Genomic DNA, 22,638 nt, shown 5'->3' with positions numbered 1-22,638 from the left:
GCAGGATCACACTTGGATGAAACCCTCCATAGGCGTCGTACACTCGCGTGTTGTGTCCCTGCCAATTTTCCGATGGCTACAGCAATGTTAGTTTTCTGGTTGCGTGGAAACTAAAAAGCTGCATTGAGCAAGCACTCAATTCAAGGTGCATTGCGCGCCGTTGGTTTGGCGATATGCAACAGAGGACCCCATGGAAGCGACCGAATTCCAGTTTGGAGTGGAATGAATAATTATCTATTTTGAAGATTTAAAGTGGGCGTCTTGAAACTAAAGTGATTCGGTTGAGTGTCACACGCCATGCGAAGGAGGGGGAGAACGTTAAAGATGTAAGTAATGCTTATTCTGCATGTTATTCAAAATTCATGCATTTCATAGACATACATTTACATATACTGTTTAACACAGCATGCGGTGATACAGGCTACTACTATAAGGCTTTTATGATTGTGGAAATAACTGCAGCTTTCTAATACATTCAGGCTCCAAAAATGCTTGTTGAAGAATGGGGCAAACAGTAGCTTATTACCTACCGTATTTAGCCTGACAAGATAGAAGACTAACTTCGAAAGGCTATCAATTCCCCAGGAGGCATTGGTCTAGCCTACACCCAGTAAGAGTTTATTATTGACACGCTTGTTGCTTACAATGAAAATAGTGACTATTACGCCAAAGAAAATGTGCAGGTAAAATATGTGTGTGTAAGTAACAATAGTAGATTAATAGCCTAAAAATAATATGTATTTATAAATGTATTGTATGTCAGAATACCCTTCAAAGTGAACTGAACTTAAATAATACACTTGATTATTAATCCTTTAATTATTGCTTCAATTTTAGTTGATACCACAGGGGTCAAGTTCAAAATGGAAATTCATTCCTGCAGCTCTAAATTGCCATGTCGATTAATCAAAATGATGTTCTGCTTAAAGGGTCAATGTTGCTAAATAGATTTTTTGAGTTTTAAATGAAGGATATGTACCCATTTTGTTCTTGGGGAAAAAATGATATTTAAGCATGGTCAGTCCTTGGATTCATAGGTCTGTCTATACATTTGAGAGTGGTTACATTTCTCCAGCCCATCCCTCCGCTCTTTACTAAAACAGTGGCTGGGTGGCGCACTTTGTTATTGTTTGAACCCTAGATGGCCTCTTAACGAAAACGTGTGTTCCTGTTTCTCTAACACATGGCTGGCTAGGCAAGCAAGCACCAGTACTATAATATACAATTCTGGGAATAAATGCATGAAGGCTTTCAATGGAAATCAGACAGGCAGGCAATAATAATTGCCTGCCTGTCTAAGAGTCCCTAAACCGACTGAAATTTGTTCATAATTGGGGTGGATAGGGACAGAGTTGGGAGAGCATGGTAATATGGTTAGACTCATATGTAAGTGTCTGCATCTCAACATAACATTGACATATTTCCCTCACAGCTGTATTTGTTCTTCTGTGCTTCCTCTCTCCTCACCTCCCTTTCTGTGTCTCATCCTCATGACCTACATAGGCCTAACTTGTCTATCATTGGTTGTCTGGACAGAATGATAATACAATGAACAATCACAACAAAATAATACATGAACAACTTTGACTTTGCTTTGAGGACATTGTAGTTCTATTCCTTCGGGATTATAATGGTTTTGCTGAGTTAGGTCCTAAATTTGCGTCATATCAAAATTATTGCTCTTGCGCACTTGGTGCCTGAGATGTAGCCTATTATTCTAACATTGACTGCAGTCAATTTATGAACTGCCAAAACTGACCTCTGGGCACTTGTCTTGAGCATAGTGTAAATTTAAACGCAGGAGAGGTCAATTATAGTTGGGTTGGTGATGTCTTTATAGCTTAATTAACCTGATTTTATTGATCATTTGATTTAATGAGGTTGGTGTTGCACTCTTTCTCTCTTGTTGTCCCATAGCTTTATCCCTTACTCACTTTTGTCTCTCCATCACCACATCCTTCCCTCCATCACCCCTCCAGCCTCCGCTTTTCATTAACAGCTGTCCTTCTCAGCCCATGACATGCTAATATCTCCCTCTTTCCTCCGATGCATCTCATTAATCTCTCTTCAGTGGGCCTTCCTCTGTGTTCTTCTCCATTGTCATGTTACCTATTTTCCTCAGATCTCTCCTTTGTTTTTTCTCTCTCTCTCTCTCCTCATGTGTCCAGTTTCCTTGGTTCCCCACAGCTCCACCTCATCAGGGCAGCATGCATCATGGTGGGAAAATGACCGCTTTTCTTACACAGTAACACTTTAGGCATCCTTTTCATATCCTTGAGCATTTAGTCTTATCTGTAGTCAGGGCTGTTCCACTATATCCTCTTTGTTTGGCTTTAATAAAGGAATTGGGATAATCATCTGAGTGTGTCTTTTGAAAGAAGAAGGTCAGGGCTGATAGGGACGGTCTTGAACTTTCAACTGGTCTGGCCTATTGCAATGAGACTTGTTAGGATGCGTCATTTAGACGACTCCCCCGGTCATGTGGTACTTAGAGATCGATTTCATTTTTTAAATCTTGGTAAGTGGATCTTGCCATTTTAAAGAACCAGCCAAAGTCCGAGAGTTTAAGTTAAATAATTTTTTACAGGAGAGGATATAGCTGCTAGCACAACATGCTAAGGCTGTTTGGGTTGCCTTTGTTGACTTTTTTAGCTTTAGCATGTAGCCTTACAGTGCTGTTGGGTGGCCAAAATACATGTCAAGTGAGTTTTTCCTTAAGAGGATTAGTAATGAGATAGCAAATGGTTGGTGTTCAGGTATTAATGAAGGGTGTTAGGGTAAAAGTACAGATTATTTTTTAGAGGCTTACATGCTAAATAAAAAGTGTAAATTACAGGACTCATTAACAAGTTGTTAGCTCAGTGTTGTTTGCACTGACCCCGGTTCTGAGTGCGTAAACAGTTTATGGATTAGCCTACTGAACACAGTTCACATCAGTAGCTGATGGATTACCAGGACGTGTACTCAAATGGCAAGTGTCTTCACTGACATTTTCAACCTCTCCCTGACCGAGTCTGTAATGCCTACATGTTTCAAGCAGACCACCATAGTCCCTGTGCCCAAGTAAGTGAAGGTAACCTGCCTAAATGATTACCGCACCGTGGCACTCACGTCGGTAGCCATGAAGTGCTTTGAAAGGCTGGTCATGGCTCACACATCAACAGCATCCTCCCGGACACCCTAGACCCACTTCAATTCGTATACCGCCCCAACAGATCCACAGATGACGCAATCTCAATCACACTTCACACTGCCCTTTCTCACCTGGACAAAGGGAACACCTATGTGAGAATGCTGCTCATTGACTACAGCTCAGCGTTCAACACGATAGTGCCCACAAAGCTCATCACTAAGTTAAGGACTCTGGCAGAGGATTCTGGACTTTCTGACGGGCCACCCCCCAGGTGGTAAGAGTTGGCAACAACACGTCTGCCATGCTGATCCTTAACACTGGGGCCCCACAGGGGTGTGTACTTAGTCCCCTCCTGTATTCCCTGTTCACCCACGACTGCATGGCCAACACCCTCATTAAGTTTGCTGACGACACAACAGTGGTAGGCCTGATCACCGACAATGATGAGGCGGCCTATAGGGAGGAGGTCAGAGAACTGGCAGTGTGGTGCCAGGGCAACAACCTCTCCCTCAATGTGAGCAAGACAAAGGAGCTGATTGTGGACTACAGGAAAATGTGGGCCGAACAGGCCCCCATTAACATCGGCGAGGCTGTAGTGGAGCGGGTCGAGAGTTTCAAGTTCCTTGGTGTCCACATCACCAACAAACTATCATGGTCCAAACATACCAAGACAGTCCTGAAGACGTCACGAGAAAACCTTTTCCCCCTCAGGAAACTGAAAAGATGGGCCAATTGTGCGTCGCCTCATGGGTCTCCCGGTCACGGCCGGCTGCAACACAACCTGGTATCAAACCAGGATCTGTAGTAACGCAGCTAGCACTGCGATGCAGTGCATTTGACCGCTGCGCCACTCAGGAGGCCCCTGAATGCCAAGTTGATTGCATGTTCCTTGTTGAAACATGGCTGTCATCAGACTGTAGTGCCGCTCTTATTGAAGCCTCCCCCTGGCCTACAGCTTTTCATACTCTATCAAAAAAGAGTGGGAGAACAGTCTCTATTTTTACTAATGCTCTCAGCTGTAAGGACATTTTGTTTGGTGACTTTGGGTCTTTTGAGCATCATGCTATTCTGTTTAAATGTCAGCCATCAGTGCTGGCCATAACCCTGTATAGGTCGTCAAAGCACCGCCCCACTTTCTTTACTGATTTATCTGAACTATTGTCTATTGTCCTTGAGAAATATGATAAAATCATTGTGTTGGGTGATTTTAATATTAATCTTGACCAAGAAACTGAATCCAAGGCCATTGAATTTATTAATATTTTAAGCTCTATGGACTTTATCCAGCATGTTGCTAGGCCCGCGCTACTCTGGACCTGGTTATTTCCCACCTGGACAAAAGGAACACCTATGTGAGAATACTGTTCATTGACTACAGCTCAGCATTCAACACCATAGTACCCTCAAAGCTCATCACCAAGCTAAGGAACCTGGGACTAAACACCTCCCTCTGCAACTGGATCCTGGACTTCCTGATGGGCCGCCCCCAGGTGGTGAGGGTAGGTAGCAACACATCTGCCACATCTGACCCTCAACACTGGAGCTCCCCAGGGGTGCGTGCTCAGTCCCCTCCTGTACTCCCTGTTCACCCACGACTGCATGGCCAGGCACGACTCCAACACCATCATTAAGTTTGCTGAAGACACAACAGTGTAGGCCTGATCACCGACAATAACGAGACAGCCTATAGGGAGGAGGTCAGAGACCTGGCCGGGTGGTGCCAGAATAACAACCTATCCCTCAACATAATCAAGATTAAGGAGATGATTGTGGACTACAGGAAAAGGAGCAACGAGCACATCCCCATTCTCATCGACGGGGCTGTAGTGGAACAGGTTGAGAGCTTCAAATTCCTTGGTGTCCACATTAACAACAAACAAGATAGGTCCAAACACACCGAGACAGTCGTGAAAAGGGCACAACAAAGCCTATTCCCCCTCAGGAAACTAAAAAGAATTGGCATGGGTCCTGAGATCCTCAAAAGGTTCAACAGATGCAACATCGAGAGCATCCTGACCGGTTGCATCACTGCCTGTTACGACAATTTCTCGGCCTCCGACCGCAAGGCACTTCAGAGGGTGGTGCGTATGGCCCAGTACATCACTGGGGCAAAGCTGCCTGCCATCCAGGACCTCTACACCAGGCGGTGTCAGAGGAAGGCCCTAAAAATTGTCAAAGACCCCAGCCACCCCAGTCATAGACTGTTCTCTCTACTACCGCATGGCAAGCAGTACCGGAGTGCAAAGTGTACCACCCGGATCAAGTTGCAGAGGGAGGTGTTTAGTCCCAGGGTCCTTAGCTTAGTGATGAGCTTTGAGGGCACTATGGTGTTAAAAACTGAGCTGTAGTCAATGAATAGTATTCTCACATCGGTGTTCATTTTGTCCAGGTGGGAAAGGGCAGTGTGGAGTGCAATAGAGACTGCATCATCTGTGGATCTGTCAGGGCGCAATGTGAATTAGTGGGTCTAGGTCTAGGGTTTCAGGGATAATGGTGTTGATTTGAGCCATGACCAGCCTTTCAAAGCACTTCATGGCTCAAGAAGTGAGTGCTACGGGTCGGTAGTCATTTAGACAGGTTACCTTAGTGTTCTTGGGCACAGGGACTATGGTGGTCTGCTTGAAACATATTGGTATTACAAACTCAGTCAGGGACAGGTTGAAAATGTCAGTGAAGACACTTGCCAGTTAGTCAGCGCATGCTCGGAGTACACGTCCTGGTAATCCATCTGGCCCTGCTGCATTGTGAATGTTGACCTGTTTAAAGGTCTTACTCACATCAGCTATGGAGAGCGTGATCACACAGTCGTCCAGAACAGCTGATGCTCTCATGCAAATTTCAGTGTTACTTACAGTGCCTTGCGAAAGTATTCGGCCCCCTTGAACTTTGCGACCTTTTGCCACATTTCAGGCTTCAAACATAAAGATATAAAACTGTATTTTTTTTGTGAAGAATCAACAACAAGTGGGACACAATCATGAAGTGGAACGACATTTATTGGATATTTCAAACTTTTTTAACAAATCAAAAACTGAAGAATTGGGCGTGCAAAATTATTCAGCCCCTTTACTTTCAGTGCAGCAAACTCTCTCCAGAAGTTCAGTGAGGATCTCTGAATGATCTAATGTTGACCTAAATGACTAATGATGATAAATACAATCCACCTGTGTGTAATCAAGTCTCCGTATAAATGCACCTGCACTGTGATAGTCTCAGAGGTCCGTTAAAAGAGCAGAGAGCATCATGAAGAACAAGGAACACACCAGGCAGGTCCGAGATACTGTTGTGAAGAAGTTTAAAGCCGGATTTGGATACAAAAAGATTTCCCAAGCTTTAAACATCCCAAGGAGCACTGTGCAAGCGATAATATTGAAATGGAAGGAGTATCAGACCACTGCAAATCTACCAACACCTGGCCGTCCCTCTAAACTTTCAGCTCATACAAGGAGAATACTGATCAGAGATGCAGCCAAGAGGCCCATGATCACTCTGGATGAACTGCAGAGATCTACAGCTGAGGTGGGAGACTCTGTCCATAGGACAACAATCAGTCGTATATTGCACAAATCTGGCCTTTATGGAAGAGTGGCAAGAAGAAAGCCATTTCTTAAAGATATCCATAAAAGTGTTGTTTAAAGTTTGCCACAAGCCACCTGAGAGACACACCAAACATGTGGAAGAAGGTGCTCTGGTCAGATGAAACCAAAGTTGAACTTTTTGGCAACAATGCAAAACGTTATGTTTGGCGTAAAAGCAACACAGCTCATCACCCTGAACACACCATCCCCACTGTCAAACATGGTGGTGGCAGCATCATGGTTTGGGCCTGCTTTTCTTCAGCAGGGACAGGGAAGATGGTTAAAATTGATGGGAAGATGGATGGAGCCAAATACAGGACCATTCTGGAAGAAAACCTGATGGAGTCTGCAAATGACCTGAGACTGGGACGGAGATTTGTCTTCCAACAAGACAATGATCCAAAACATAAAGCAAAATCTACAATGGAATGGTTCAAAAATAAACATATCCAGGTGTTAAAATGGCCAAGTCAAAGTCCAGACCAAAGAACTGAAAACTGCTGTTCACAAATGCTCTCCATCCAACCTCACTGAGCTCGAGCTGTTTTGCAAGGAGGAATGGGAAAAAATGTCAGTCTCTCGATGTGCAAAACTGATAGAGACATACCCCAAGCGACTTACAGCTGTAATTGCAGCAAAAGGTGGCGCTACAAAGTATTAACTTAAGGGGGCTGAATAATTTTGCACGCCCAATTTTTAAGTTTTTGATTTGTTAAAAAAGTTTGAAATATCCAATAAATGTCGTTCCACTTCATGATTGTGTCCCACTTGTTGTTGATTCTTCACAAAAAAAATACAGTTTTATATCTTTATGTTTGAAGCCTGAAATGTGGCAAAAGGTCGCAAAGTTCAAGGGGGCCGAATACTTTCGCAAGGCACTGTATATGAAATGGTATATGGTATAGAGAGAAATAGTCCTATAAATACTATATTAACTCCAACCTAAAACCTCTTACCTTGGAGTATTGAAGTCTCATGTTAAAAGGAACCACCAACTTTCATATGTTCTCATCTTCTCAGCAAGGAACTTAAACGTTAGCTTTTTTACATGGCACATATTTGACATGGTACACATTTTACATGGCACATACAGTACTTGGCGCATATTACTTTCTTCTCCAACACTTTGTTTTGCATTATTTAAACCAAATTGAACATGTTTTATTATTTATTTGAGGCTAAATTGATTGTATTGATGTATTATATTAAGTTAAAATAAGTGTCCATTCAGTATAATTGTCATTATTACAAATAAATAAATAAAACAATTGGCCAATTAATCGGTAGCGGCTTTTTTGGTCCTCCAATAATCGGTATCGGCGTTGAAAAATCATAATCGGTCGACCTCTAGTATGTACGTAAAGTCACTGTGGGGACGACGTCATCGATGCACTTATTGATGAAGCCAATGACTGATGTGGTGTACTCCTCAATGCCATCGGAATAATCCCGGAACATATTCCAGTCTGTGCTAGTAAAACAGTCCTGTAGCTTAGCATCTGCTTCATCTGACCAATTTTTTTATTGACCGAGTTATTGGTGCTTCCTGCTTACGTTTTTGCTTGTAAGCAGGATCAGGAGGATAGAATAATGGTCAGATTTGCCAAATGGAGGTCGAGGGAGAGCTTAGTACATGTCTCTGTGTTTGGAGTAAAGGTGGTCCATTGTTTTTTCTCCCTCTGGTTGCACATTTCACATGCTGAAAGAAATTTGGTAAGACAGATTTAAGTCCCCGGCCACTAGGAGCACCGCATCTGGATGAGCATTTTCCTGTTTGCTTATGACCGTATACAGCTCATTGAGTGTGGTCTTAGTGCCAGCATCGGTTTGTGGTGGTAAATAGACAGCTACAAAGAATATAGATGAAAACTCTCTTCGGAAATAGTGTGGTCTACAGCTTATCATGAGATACTCTACCTCAGGCGAGCAAAACCTCGAGACTTCCTTTGACCCCTTGTCTTACCAGAGGCTGCTGTTCTATCCTGCCGAAAAAGCATAAAACCCGCCAGCTGTATGTTATTCATGTCGTCGTTCAGCTAAGACTCTGTGAAACATAAGATATTACAGTTTTTAAATGTCCCTTTGGTAGGATATACATGCTCGCAGTTCGTCTATTTTATTATCAAATGATTGTACGTTGGCTAATAGGACCGATGGTAAAGAAAGATTACCCACTCGCCGTCGAATCCTTACAAGGCACCCAGACATGCGTCCCAGATATCTCTGTCTCTTTCTCCTTCGAATGACTGGGATGAGAGCCTTGTTGGGTGTTTGGAGTAAATCCTTTGCATCCATCACATTAAAGAAAAATAATCTTCTTCCAGTACGGGGTGAGTAATCACTGTCGTGATATCTAGAAGCTCTTTTTGGTCATAAGAGACGGTGGCAAAAACTTTATGTACAAAATAAGAAACAAATAACGTGAAAAAACACACACAATAGCACAATTTGGTTAGGGGGCTGTAAAACAGCAGCCATCTCCTCCGGCGCCATTATCGTTAGATGTTACTTTAGCTAGTATGGTGACAACGATGTTAGTTGTGTGTAGTGTTTATTTTTGCCTGGTCACATACAGCTGATGTGTTGTGCTTTGAAGTCCACAATCAAAGGGAAGAGGTGAGAGGAGGAGAGTGCATATATGCGAGAAGGGATACAACGTGGTTGCTATGAAAGTGAACTGTGTTTACTCGTGATATTCACTCCACCGTTTATGTTGAAAAACAATTCTTAAAAGGACGCAAACGGAACAAAATGGGGATAAACATACCTGAATTTGTCCAATAGAAACTCTTGTTTGCAACTGTTGGACTACTGATAACACCACATATCAGCAAGATGCTGGCAGGAGTGTGCAAGGCGGTATTGAATGTCACTGTCACCTCAAATTTGTGTCTCGACCTGTGTGCACCTACATTGTAAACTGTCATTCATTGGCTAGACTGTAGCAACCTCATGATGGGTATACAAAAAAATGCTGTTACATTGAGCTGGGTAAATGGAATATGAATGACAGTCATCCAATATGCTTTAATAGAAAGAAGGCCATGCTCATAAAAAAATAAAATCATCCTCCATCTTAAACGGCACTGACCGCCACTGATGTTATCCCTTGACAGCGTCATCAGAAAGCACAGCATTGATTTTCACTGCTATGCAGATGATACGACTTTACATTTCTGTATCACCAGAGGATTTGAACTCCATGGATAAATGATTTGACTGTATTAGTGATTTAAATACTTGGATTGCTCACAAGACAAGGCCGAAGTACTTATTGTTGGAGCCAAAGCACAGAGAGAGAATCTGGCTGCACATTTTAATTCATGCGCAATAAAGATAGTTGTTATTTTAGATTCTGAACTCAATTTCAAATCACACATTAGGAATGTGACCAAAATAGCTTTTTACCAAATTGCCATGGTGCAGCTGTTTCTCTCTGACTGATACAGTCAGACTCATCCATGCTTTTATTACAAGCCGGCTTGACTACTTTAATGCTCTCCTGTCTGGTCTTCCCAAGAAAGCCATCGGTCAACTGAAAAGCAAACTAAATGCTGCAGCATGGGTACTGACCAAGACCAGACAGAGCACACACATTACACTGGTTTTAAAGGTCTCTACACTGGTTGCCTGTTACTTTTAGAATAATTTTAAGGTTTTTCTATTGGTTTTTAAATCAATCCACGATTGTGCACCCCAATACATGTCAAACATGCTTTTAAGATATGGACCCAGTAGTTCCCTCAGGTCATCTGGCACTGGCCTTTAACTATCCCAAAGCCTAGGACCAAGAAGCATGGAGAGATTATTATGCCCCCAGCCTCTGGAATAGCCTGCCAGAGAACCTGAGGGGAGCTGAAACTGTGGGCATATTTAAAAGCGATCTCTTCATTTTTAGCTTTGCTTTTCCTCAGAGTGCTTTTCAGTTGTTCAGTGTGTCATTCTTTTTGTTGTTGTCTTATTTTTGTTGTGTAGTAAATATTTCAGCTTTTATTTTCATTGTTTGTTTTTTTCCTGTAAAAGCAAATGTTGTTGCACTCAATGTCTGAAATGTGCTTTATAAATAAAGCTTGATTCAATTTGATGCACTGAAAAATATATATATTTTTACTTTATTTGACCTTTATTTAATTAGGCAAGACGGTTAAGAACAAATTCTTATTTTCAATGACGGCCTAGGAACAGTGGGTTAACTGCCTTGTTCAGGGGCAGAACAACAGATTTTTACCTTGTCAGCTCGGGGGGATTCCATCTTGCAACCTTTCGGTTACTAGTCCAACGCTCTAACCACTAGGCTACCTGACGAAATAAGCAAGCACTGCAGGGATGTCAATTATCAGTCCCACTGACACCAAAGCACTTTTTGCGAGGGCACTTTTTTATCCTTATGTTTTCCTTAAAGCTGTAAGTATTAACATGGTTTAGTCAGCCAACTGTGCTGAACAAGACCGCAAGATCCCCTCCGCATCCTCACCACAGTTCCACTAGTTATCCTGCATCTGTGTTTGAAGTAACACATCTATTTATCATAAATGTTTTGCATGGTACGTGACCAATTGTACCTCTCCTATCAGTGGGTTGTGTTGTCTCCCTCCACCAATCATGCTTCCTGTTTCTCCATAGGCTTGACAGCTATTGGGGAGGTTGACACTGGCTCCGCCCCTTCACCCAGGTTGGTCTTCCCTGGAGCATGCCCATATCCCACCATGCACCTGCTGGCGAGCGGCTGGCTACTGCGCCATTCGGTGGTCATGTGTCTGCTGCTGCACAGCGTGGTGCTGATGACCTGCTTCCACCACGCCGCCACCAGCTGCTCCCAGGGCTGCTACTGCTCTGAGAGTGACGGCCGTGGAAAGACGGTGCGCTGCAGCAACCTGCGTCTCACGGAGATCCCCCAGGACCTACCCAATGACACACGGCGCATCTACCTGGACTTCAACCTGCTCACCGAGGTCCCCAGCAATGCTTTCCGGGGTCTGCCCCTGCTCAGCGAGCTGGACCTCTCCAACAACGAGCTGGCCAAGCTGGAGCGAGGGGCCTTCAGGAGCCTGGGGCCCTCGCTCACCTTCCTGGACTTGTCTTCCAACAAATTGGTCAACTTTAACCCTGAGGCCTTTGAGGGGCTGCGGGCGCGCGCCAACCTGACCAATAACCCGTGGCACTGCGACTGCAGCCTGCAGATGTCCATGCCCCACATTGACCTGGAGCCCCTCTCGCTGACGGGCATCGTGTGTGAGACGTCAGATCCGCCCGACATGGGGGCGGAGGGTGTGCCCTTCCTGCTGGCCCAGGACCTGGACCTGTGCGTGGTGATGAAGAAAACCACGGACGTGGCCATGCTGGTCACCATGTTCGGCTGGTTCACCATGGTCATCTCCTACCTGGTCTACTACGTCCGGCACAACACGGAGGACGCCCGCCGCCACCTGGAGTACCTCAAGTCTCTGCCCACCAAGCCGGGCCCATCCGAGGCCTCTTCTACTGTCAGCACTATGGTATAGCCCAGGACCAGGAGAGCCCAGATGGGGGCTTAGGCTGGAGGGCTAAGTCTGCCAGAGGAGGTGGTTATTATAGGGCCGTAACCTGGCTGCACCCACACTTCAGGCCATTCAGTGCCAGCCAAGGAGAGTTCTGTCTGGCTTTTAGGTGGGTGCCACAGCGGCACTAGGATTTGTGTCCATATATGCAGGAAGCCCATCCAGACTTGGGCACCGTACATAACCCAGATTAATAATTGAACCAGGAGTGGCCCATTATCAAAATTGTGCCTGTGAAGGGTCCTTTGGCCATATAAAACAGCAAACAGAACAACAGGATAGCAACACACATTATGAACAACTCTGTCATTCCGTATCCTTCCATGTAACAATTATTGTTTTCCATACAACATCCATATAGTATACGCAGTCCATAAACAGTGAAATGTAGTTCTTTACAATAAAACAATGTATTCCATGGGTTTCTTTTTTAAATTATCGTTGGTGCAAATGGTCTTATTTTACCTCCAAGAAACTAAGCAAATGTATGTGCATATGTCAACTGGACCATCAGTTGAATCTGCCTATAATGTGTTCAGGCCACTGTACTAGAATGATACACATGAATCATTAATCAATGAAACGCTCCAACCGGTAAAAGGGCTCAGAGATCTGATTGATCCACACACCACTATAAAACAGTACACATACAAGCTGCATTGCTGTTATGCACTGTGTAGTAGAAGGGCTGTACAGGAAACCCGTCCTCGCTGTACTATAGCGACCTTTTGTTGTTCTCACCAAGACAACGAAACAGCCAGTACAGTATAGGAACATTCCTGCCTACACACCAGGGCACAATGATCCTTCACACAGAAACCATCCCAAGTGGGAGAAAATGTGTTCCTTTTAGTTCCCTTCTGTTTTAAAGTGCACATTAAGGTCCTGCTGTGGGGGTTTACAGTGCGTTAATCACTCATGCTGGCACAACACAATGCTTCCAGAACTGTGGGCTGAGTCCACTGGGACTAAAATTTCCAATAAGAGCTAATACACACGTTCAGCAGTTTAATATTTGAAAGGGAAGGGCTTTTTAAAAATGTACTTGCCCTTGTCTGAGTTGTATTACTCAGCAGAATTAACCATGTGGTGGGTTCCAAGAAACGGAAAGAGATTATAAATGAGATTGTTTGGGATACTCCGATGTAGTTGTTCTTCGACAAGGGAAACACACTGACTGACATATCGTTACCCAGGGGTGTAGGACATAGTCAGTCCAGTCCCTCAGTCTACCTGATAGCTGAAATTCAAACTTCACAATGCTGGCAGCACTGACTACGATTCAGAAACCAGCAAATGCTAATGATATTCTAATCTTGGGCTCTGTCCCAATACTCTCGAATATCTCCCTTTAGATACAACTGATAAGTACAAGAACGGGATAAATGTCAGATCCATTAAGAACAGTGGTGATCATGTGCACTGACTAGGATGAATTATGGGCCCTAGTTAGCCTATAATCTATTTATGGTCAATGTCCTGGTTAAGGTCACGTGATCAGGAAAACAGCCCAGACATATCACACATAAAAAGAGACAAGGAATAGGAAGCTATCTCTAGATTATAGGGGTGCCTCCTGTCCTCCTCTTCCCGCTAGTGTCTCTGAGGGAGCCTGGCGTCATGGTGGGAGCCAGACCGTCTACCGAGGCCATTTCCCTGGGGCTTTCAAAACTGCATTGCAGGGGCTGCGACCTGCTGGTCCAGTTGCTGCTGTGGTTGATATGAACTGCCTAATTGGACAGACTAAGGCACAAGGAAATGCATGTTCATTTCCCCTCCGTGTAATTTTGTAGGAGAGGATCGAATATGAGAAGAGTGGATTTAAGTAGAGTGGAATTGAACAGGACACAGCAAGCGGTAAACCAAGAGAGTAAACTCCTGTTTTAATATGCTCAGTGGAGGCTTCCTTATTAATTTTTGTTCCGATGCTTCCAGGGCAGAATGAATGTGATTGGTTGGATGAAAGCTCAACAGTCAGCACGGTAGGTGTGAAATAAACAGTAGATTTGCGGGTTGCCACACAAAACATTACTGGTTCAAATACTAACCCTTAACTTAACCAGTCACATTTCTTACCTAAACGTATTCCAACCCCTAAACCCAATCTTAACCAATTAGAATTTCTTGCCTAAACCTCGCCAAGCATTAAAACAAGATGGAATACGCAAACCTCCAATCTGCCTTAAAAACCTTATTACTATGCAGGTTACAAAGGACACAAAATACCTAACTGAATCTTTTATTAGAATAAGTAAAGCCTTATAAAATGTCGCATTTGTGTCTATTCGACATGAACTGGTGAGATTTAACACAGAACACGATGATGAATAATGAAATCGGCTGTTAGCGCAGCACACCCTGTAACTGGGTTTGTCAACAAGGGTATCCCTGCATCGAAAACACATGCCTCCAGAGTAGAACAAGCCAATAAACTATGTATGAGGGCCATAAAAAGTCTGGGAAGGAATCCTTCAACTTGGGTGACCCTGTTCTGGGGTTGAGGAGGACAAAATGGGACCACCTGGCCCTCTCCATGTTGACTGGGCAGGAGGTGCCCTTGAGCTGCCCAGCAGAGTGTATGATGCTCGTTGTGGCTTTACACGTCCTTAGTCCCTTAGGCAACACATCCGCTTTTAAGAGTCCTCTCTCTCCAGTAGCTTGTTCATCCATTTTGCTCTATATTTGACTTAGTTTAGAGGGCAAACTCAAAGACACTAAGACATAACTTTAATAAGGAAGAACCTTTATCATTCATTTGCTTTCTCTGGTGCATCAGCATTCTATTCACAGCACTTCTCCTCCTGGCTGAGTTTGCTTTACAGGACAGTGTTATTGATCCTAACAGAGCTAATCTCAAGGAAACAGGCTTCCCTGACGAGCAGGAGGTTCAACAGCACTGAAATATAGATGGTAAGCCTCCCTTGCTGACATTTCCTAACACAGCTAGCTGGCCAGTCCCGCCCTTCCCAGTAACATACTTGTGTGTGTGTCACAGGAGGCTGCTGAGGGGAGGACGCCTCATAATAATGACTGGAATGGAGTGAATGGAGCAGTATTAAACACATGGAAAACATGTGTTTGATGTGTTCGATACCATTCAATAGTATTCTGTTCCAGCCATTACTTTGAGCCCGGCCTCCCCAATTGAGATGCCACCGGCCGCCTGTGGTGTTTGTGTGGCGGGGGTCTTGATGGTAGAGTAAACAAACACAAATTAGTTCTGTGTTTGTGTGTGAGACAAATGTGTGTGTGTGTGTGAACCTGTGCATGGGTGTCTGTGTATCTGAATGTATTGTTTTGTGAGTATGTGGGGCAGCACATGTGTAATGTAACACCCCTGTTCCCTAGCACATGCAGTAGCTGTCGCTGTGGTTAATTTAAATTTCAGGCTCACCTTGCCCCGCCCGCTACCCCCAGACATGTTACACTGGTGTGAGTATTACAACTGCTGGGTAATGGGACACAAAGTGGGGGATAAGGTTACCCATCCAATCCCACAGAGCGCAGCCCAACATGGCATTGGGTTGCAGATTAAAATGTTTCCAGCCAGGGCCTGGATGGACAGACTGTTTCCTCTTCCCGGCCTAAAGTGAAGGCTATTGACGAGGAGTGAGTGAGGATGTCCCTGAGTACATCTCAATAGTCTAGAGTTGCTTCCTTTCCCAGTCTGCTTTCCTTCACCTGTATGATGATTCGGAAGCCCATAAAAGCAATATGGTGGATGCCTAAAATAAACGTGCTTTCACCTGTCTAATTCTTTCAGTGTGAATGAAAGGATACCAGACGAGAAAGCTGTGTAAGACTATTGAGATGCAAACTTTTCTCTTCCTTTTTCCCCACTCTGGCTCCCCTTCTATTGGTACACCACAGCTCCCCTGTCCCCGAATATGTGTAAGTGGATGGTAGAGAAAAAGGCTTCCCCACTTTTGATCAAATCTCCAACCCCAGATCAACATGGTCATCACAGAAGGCTGCTGAGGGGAGGATGGGCTCATAATAATGGCTGGAATGGAATGGTATCAAACATGTTGAGTTCGATACCATTCCATTAGTTCCATTCCAGCCATTACCATGAGTTGAATTGAATTAATTGCCCCCCATCTATCTTCAGAGTTCGTTCTGTTAGGTGACCTAAACTGGGATATGCTTAACACCCGGCAGTCCTACAATCTAAGCTAGATGCCCTCAATCTCACATAAATTATCAAGGAACCAACCAGGTACAACCCTAAATCCGTAAACATGGGCACTCTCATAGATATTATCCTTACCAACTTGCCCTCCAAATACACCTCTGCTGTTTTCAGGATCACTGCCTCATTGCCTGCATCCGCTATGGGTCCGCGGTCAAACGGCCACCCCTCATCACTATCAAACGCTCCCTAAAACACTTCAGCGAGCAAGCCTTTCTAATCGACCTGGCCCAGTTATCCTGGAAGAATATTGACCTCATCCCGTCAGTAGAGGATGCCTGGTTCTTTAAAACTAATTTCCGAGCCTCCCGGGTGGCGCAGTGGTGAAGGGCGCTGTACTGCAGCGCCAGCTGTGGCATCAGAGACTCTGGGTTCGCACCCAGGCTCTGTCGTAACCGGCCACGACCGGGAGGTCCGTGGGGCGACGCACATTTGGCCTAGCGTCGTCCAGGTTAGGGAGGGCTTGGCCGGTAGGGATGTCCTTGTCTCATCGCGCACCAGCGACTCCTGTGGCGGGCTGGGCACAGTGCGCGCTAACCAAGGTTGCCAGGTGCATGGTGTTTCCTCCAACACATTGTTTTAGCATGAGCAGCACCATTGAGGGATTCTGCCATTTTAAAGTAGTCAAAATAGTCAACTGGGTGGGGATTCCATTAGAGTACTACAGTATGAGTCATGGTGCCTATGGAATCTAGCGGTCAAGCGGGGGGATTGTTCCAGTTGTTTTTCCACCAAGATAGCAGCTACTAAAACAATTGGATAACACGAAATTGGGGAGAAAAAGGGGTCAAATGAAAAATAAAAAAGTAATTTCCTCACCATCTTAAATAACCATGCCCCTTTCAAAAAATGTAGAACTAATAACAGGCCCTCAACCAGCCCAAAAACATCCTGTTGTGGTGGACTGCACTAGCATCGAATAGTCCCCTTGATATGCAACTTTTCAGGGAAGTCAGGAACCAATACATGCAGTCAGTTTGAAAAAGCTAGCCTTTGTTTTCCTAACAGAAATTTGCTCTAACTCCAAACGTTTTGGGGCACTGTGAAGTCCATGGAGAATAAGAGCACCTCCTCCCAGCGACTTCCTCCTGGCTACCCCAACCAACAGCTCCGCACCCCCCGCAGCTACCTGCTCAAGCCTCCCCAGCTTCTCCTTCACCCAAATCCAGATAGCAGATGTTCTGAAAGAGCTGCAAAACCTGGACCTGTACAAATCAGCTGGGCTAGACAATCTGGACCCTCTATTTCTAGAATTATCTGCCGCCATTGTTGCAACCCCTATTACCAGTCTGTTCAACCTCTCTTTCGTATTGTCCGAGATCCCTAAAGACTGGAAAGCTGCCGCGGCCATCCCACTCTTCAAAGGGGGTGACACTCTAGACCCAAACTGTGACAGACCTATATCCATCCTGCCCTGCCTTTCTAAAGTCTTCGAAAGCCAAATTAACAAACAGATCACTGACCACTTCGAATCCCACCGTACCTTCTCCGCTGTGCAATCCGGTTTCCGGGCCGGTTACGGGTGCCCCTCAGCCACGCTCAAGGTACTAAACGATATCATAACCGCCATCGATAAAAGACAGTACTGTGCAGCTGTATTGTCAATCATTGTATTCTTATCGGCAGACTCAACAGCCTTGGTTTCTCAAATGACTGCCTCGCCTGGTTCACTAACTTTTCAGAAAGAGTTCAGTGTGTCAAATTGGAGGACATGTTGTCCGAACCTCTGGCAGTCTCTATGGGGGTGCCACAGCTTTCAATTCTCAGGCCAACTCTTTTCTCTGTATATATTAACTCTGTCGGTCTCGCTGCAGGTGATTCCCTGATCCACCTCTACGCAGATGACACCATTCTGTATACATCTTGCCCTTCTTTGGACACTGTGTTAATTAACCTCCAAACGAGCTTCAATGCCATACAACACTCCTTCCGTGACCTCCAACTGCTCTTAAACGCTAACTAAATGCATGCTTTTCAACCGATCGCTGCCCTCACTCGTCCGCCTGACTAGCATCACTACTCTGGACGGTTCTGACTTAGAATATGTGGACAACTACAAATACCTAGGTGTCTGGCTAGACTGTAAACTCTCCTTCCAGACTCATATTAAGCATCTCCAATCCAAAATTAAATCTAGAATCGGCTTCCTATTTCGCAACAAAGCCTCCTTCACTGACGCTGCCAAACATACCCTCGTAGAACGGACAATCTTACCAATCCTCAACTTCGGCGATGTCATTTACAAAATAGCTTCCAATACTCTACTCAGCAAACTACATGCAGTCTATCACAGTAACATCCGTTTCATCCACAAAGCCAACACCTACTTTGGCCGCCTTTCCTTCCAGTTCTCTGCTGCCAATGACTGGAACGAATTGCAAAACTCGCTGAAGTTGGAGACTCATATCTCCCTCACTAACTTTAAACATAGCTATCTGAGCAGCTTACCGATCGCTGCAGCTGTACACAGCCCATCTGTAAATAGCCCATCCAATCTACCTACCTCATCCCCATAGTTTTTATTTACTTTTTTGCTCTTTTGCACATCATCATCTGCACATCTATCAGTCCAGTTTTAATTTTCTAAATTGTAATTACTTCGCTACCATGGCCTATTTATTGCCTTACCTCCTCACGCCATTTGCACACACTGTATATACTTTTTTTAAATGTGTTATTGACTGTACGTTTGTTTATTCCATGTGTAACTGTGTTGTTTGTTTGTTTCGCATTGCTTTGCTTTATCTTGGCCAGGTCGCAGTTGTAAGTCTATCACTCCAGTTTTAATTAGCTAAATTGTAATTACTTTGCTACTATGACCAATTTATTTTGGTAAGTTTGAACAAGACTCTGGCAAGTGTATGCACAATGTATTGTACATACAGTACACAGTAGTCGCTAGGTACATAAACAATCTAGAACAGGGGTGTCAAAGTCAAATGGACGGAGGGCCAAATAAAAATGTAGCTACAAGCCGAGGGCCGGACTGTTCGAATGTTCATTGAAAATTTTTTAAATGACGCATATAGTCTAGTGAACCTAATTGAACCTACTGAAAACCTAACAAATATATTCCAATATGATCAGATAAATAAAGCAATATTTTCTTATGGCTCTGTCAGTAATCTTTAATTTTCAACAGACACAAAAGACAAATTTCCTTTATATAAAAATCCCCATAACATGAACATTAAATGAAAGAAACCGGTATTCAAGGCACCATCAGTAGCCTATATTTTCTATTTTAGCAAAAGTGGGCTAAATTTACTTCAAAGAAAAAAACAATAATAGCAATTTTCTATCATCCACTCAACTGAAATATTTTTTAAATATAATTGGATTGAAATACAATAAAATAAAGTGCAAAAATCTATTAATCAAAAACAACACTTTGTTTAAGGAGAAGTAACATGCAGTGAAAACAAATATTAAACTTTAACTTTTAAACTTGAACTGAGTAAAAACTCTAAATATGTGATTGCACAGTAATGTTCACTTGTTTGAGGTTGAGGGTGATACTTGGTGGTGTCCCATCTTTTCCACAAGTTCATCAATGTTCGGGGTAAGGCTCTGAGCTGAGGAAATCCTCAGAATTGAGTGGAGGTGTTCAGCAGTAAGTCGACTTCTGTGTGATGTTTTGTTCAAGTTCATCAAAGAAAACAGTTGTTCACACAGGTATGTGCTGCCAAACATAGACAACGTTTGAGCAGCCTGGATGCGCAGCTGGGGCATTGTGTCGGGGAGGAAACGGGCGAACTCCGCAGCACCCACTGCCGCATATTTTGCCCTCAGTGCATCATTGCATTGGAGGTCAATCAACTCCATTTGGAGGTTTGGTGGTGAGCTTTCCACGTCAACAGCAAATGGGTTACCGAGCAGTTCCAACCTGCTTTTTTGTGCTTCAAAGTCAGCAAATCGGCGTCGAAAGTCAGCGGCAAGCATACCTATTTTATCAGCCAACTGTGCGCTCGGGAACGCACTGGTAGAGAGCTTCTCTTTCATGGTCTGGCAGCTGGGAAAGTGGCTCAAATTTTCTTTCCGCATCTGCGTCTCCCACAGAGTCAGTTTGGTTTTAAATGCCTTCACTGTACTGTACATATCAGAGATGACACGATCCCGACCCTGCAGCTGCAAGTTCATTGCATTCAGATGACTCGTAATGTCACACAGAAAAGCCATTTCACACAGAAACATTTCGTCTCGGAGTTGTGTTGTGTCTTTCCCTTTGCTGTCCAAGAACAGACAAATCTCCTCACGAAGCTCGAAACATCTTTGAAGCACCTTTCCCTGGCTTAGCCATCGCACCTCTGTGTGATAAGGCAAATCACCATGCTCCGTTTCTAACTCCGTCAGAAATGCCTTGAACTGGCGGTGATTCAAACCTTTGGCTCTGATAAAGTTAACTGTGCGCGTGATGATGCTCATTACATGCTCCATTTTCAAGGCTTTACCGCACAACGCTTCCTGGTGTATGATACAATGATAAGCTGTCAGCTCACCTGTCGCGTTTTCCTCTTGCATCTTTTCCCGTATCTTCGCCACCAGTCCGCTCCTGTGTCCACACATCGCAGGTGCTCCGTCGGTTGTCAAACCCACGAGTTTTTCCCAAGGCAGCTCCATCTCATTTACACATCTTGACACCTCTTCATACAAATCATGCCCCGTAGTTGTGCCATGCATAGGACGTAAAGCCAAAAACTCCTCTGTCACGCTTAGGCTGGAGTCCACTCCGCGGATGAAAATTGAAAACTGGGCAATGTCAGAAATGTCGGTGCTCTCATCCACAGCCAAGGAATATGCAATGAAATCTTTTCCCTTTTTCACAAGCTGCTCTTTTAGATTGATGGACAACTGGTCTACTCTCTCGGCAATGGTGTTTCTGCTCAGACTCACATTTAAAAAGAGTTGCCTTTTTTCTGGGCAAACTTCGTCACAAACTTTAATCATGCAGTTTTTGATGAAATCCCCTCCGTAAATGGCCGGGCTGATTTAGCGATCTCTTCTGCCAAAATAAAACTGGCCTTGACAGCAGCCTGGCCTTGTAGCCTTTGTTCCATGTCCATATTCTTGTTTTTGTCCGCGTGTTTCGTTTCATAATGTCGTCTCAGATTATACTCTTTCAGTACCGCCACACTTTCTCCACACAGAAGACACACAGGTTTTCCAGCTACCTCCGTGAACAAATACTCCGACTCCCACCTTGTTTGAAACCCCGGTTCTCAGTGTCCACCTTCCGTTTTGCCATTTTTGATGGGTATCTGAAAGTTAATTTTACTGTGATGCTGACAACTGCTGTGCCAATAAATATTGAAATGAAGCAGCCTACTGCTCGGTGCGTCACCGTTGCATTGTGGGAAATGTAGTATTGGTGCGTGTAAAAGATCTGCGGGCTGCCGGCTTGCTGCGGTCTGCGGGCGGTTCTAATAATAAATCAAGATCATCCCAGGGGCCGTAAAAACCTTCTCGCGGGCCGGATGTGGCCCGCGGGCCTTGACTCTGACATATGTGATCTAGAACATGTCTGCTAACAATTTCAATGGAGAGAGATGATAGAGATGGTAGGGATGAACCATTTCCTTTAGAACAAACCTATTCTGGGTCTGCTGAGAAAAGTATCTTGGCCCATGGTTAGTGCCTTGGCATGCAGTATTATCCCCCATTTCTTGAAGTTGATGTCATTGTCTTGCTCAACACACACTTGCTCCGTTTCCACTGCAACCATTTGTTCTTGCTCAACTCCTCCATGACTCCTACTTGACCAGCATCAGTGTCAGATGTAAAACATCTACATCACTCCAACTGGATTGCACGTTGTTGTAATTTCCAGCACAGAGTTGTGACTCGTCTATCTACTCAGGCTTTACAGTAAGACTTCAGTACAGCACACCCTAATTCTCGCAGGATATGTCACAGAGATAAATACAAAAGCATGTAGCTGTCAGAAATGAAAATTACCAAGTAAAATAAATATGAATCCCAACATTTGACTTTCTGACTATATACTGTTTGGACCAGTTATTCACATTCTTTGTGTCGCTATCAGGGAACATGGTTTAACCCTGCTGGGAGACCAATGTTTCTATACACAGACCCTATGTCCTGGGGGCCATCTTGTACATCAAGCTGCTTCACCCTGCATACATTCAAGACAGCGGAGAAATGCCAATCTCTCCCAGCTGCACACTTGCTGTAGAGTTG

The 22,638-nt window shown here is 44.3% G+C and overlaps 1 protein-coding gene across 1 annotated transcript; it reads left to right on the top strand.

Moving 5' to 3' along the window:
• Positions 1-12,686, top strand: lrrc3ca (leucine rich repeat containing 3Ca). Its single transcript, XM_035748695.2, has 2 exons — positions 1-326; positions 11,335-12,686. The coding sequence occupies exon 2, from the start codon at positions 11,418-11,420 to the stop codon at positions 12,210-12,212; it is 795 nt and encodes a 264-aa protein (XP_035604588.1). The 5' UTR covers positions 1-326; positions 11,335-11,417; the 3' UTR covers positions 12,213-12,686.
• Positions 12,687-22,638: the final 9,952 nt, after the last annotated feature.

Source organism: Oncorhynchus keta, chromosome 3 (assembly GCF_023373465.1).
Source record: "Oncorhynchus keta strain PuntledgeMale-10-30-2019 chromosome 3, Oket_V2, whole genome shotgun sequence".
Lineage (NCBI taxonomy): Eukaryota > Metazoa > Chordata > Actinopteri > Salmoniformes > Salmonidae > Oncorhynchus > Oncorhynchus keta.
Note: the sequence above shows the minus strand (reverse complement) of the source record. Positions and strands in the feature narration are given on the sequence as shown.

What these genes read in the sequence shown, in the direction of transcription:
- lrrc3ca (XM_035748695.2), top strand. Translation starts at nt 11,418, where the DNA reads ATGCACCTGCTGGCGAGCGGCTGGCTACTGCGCCATTCGGTGGTCATG.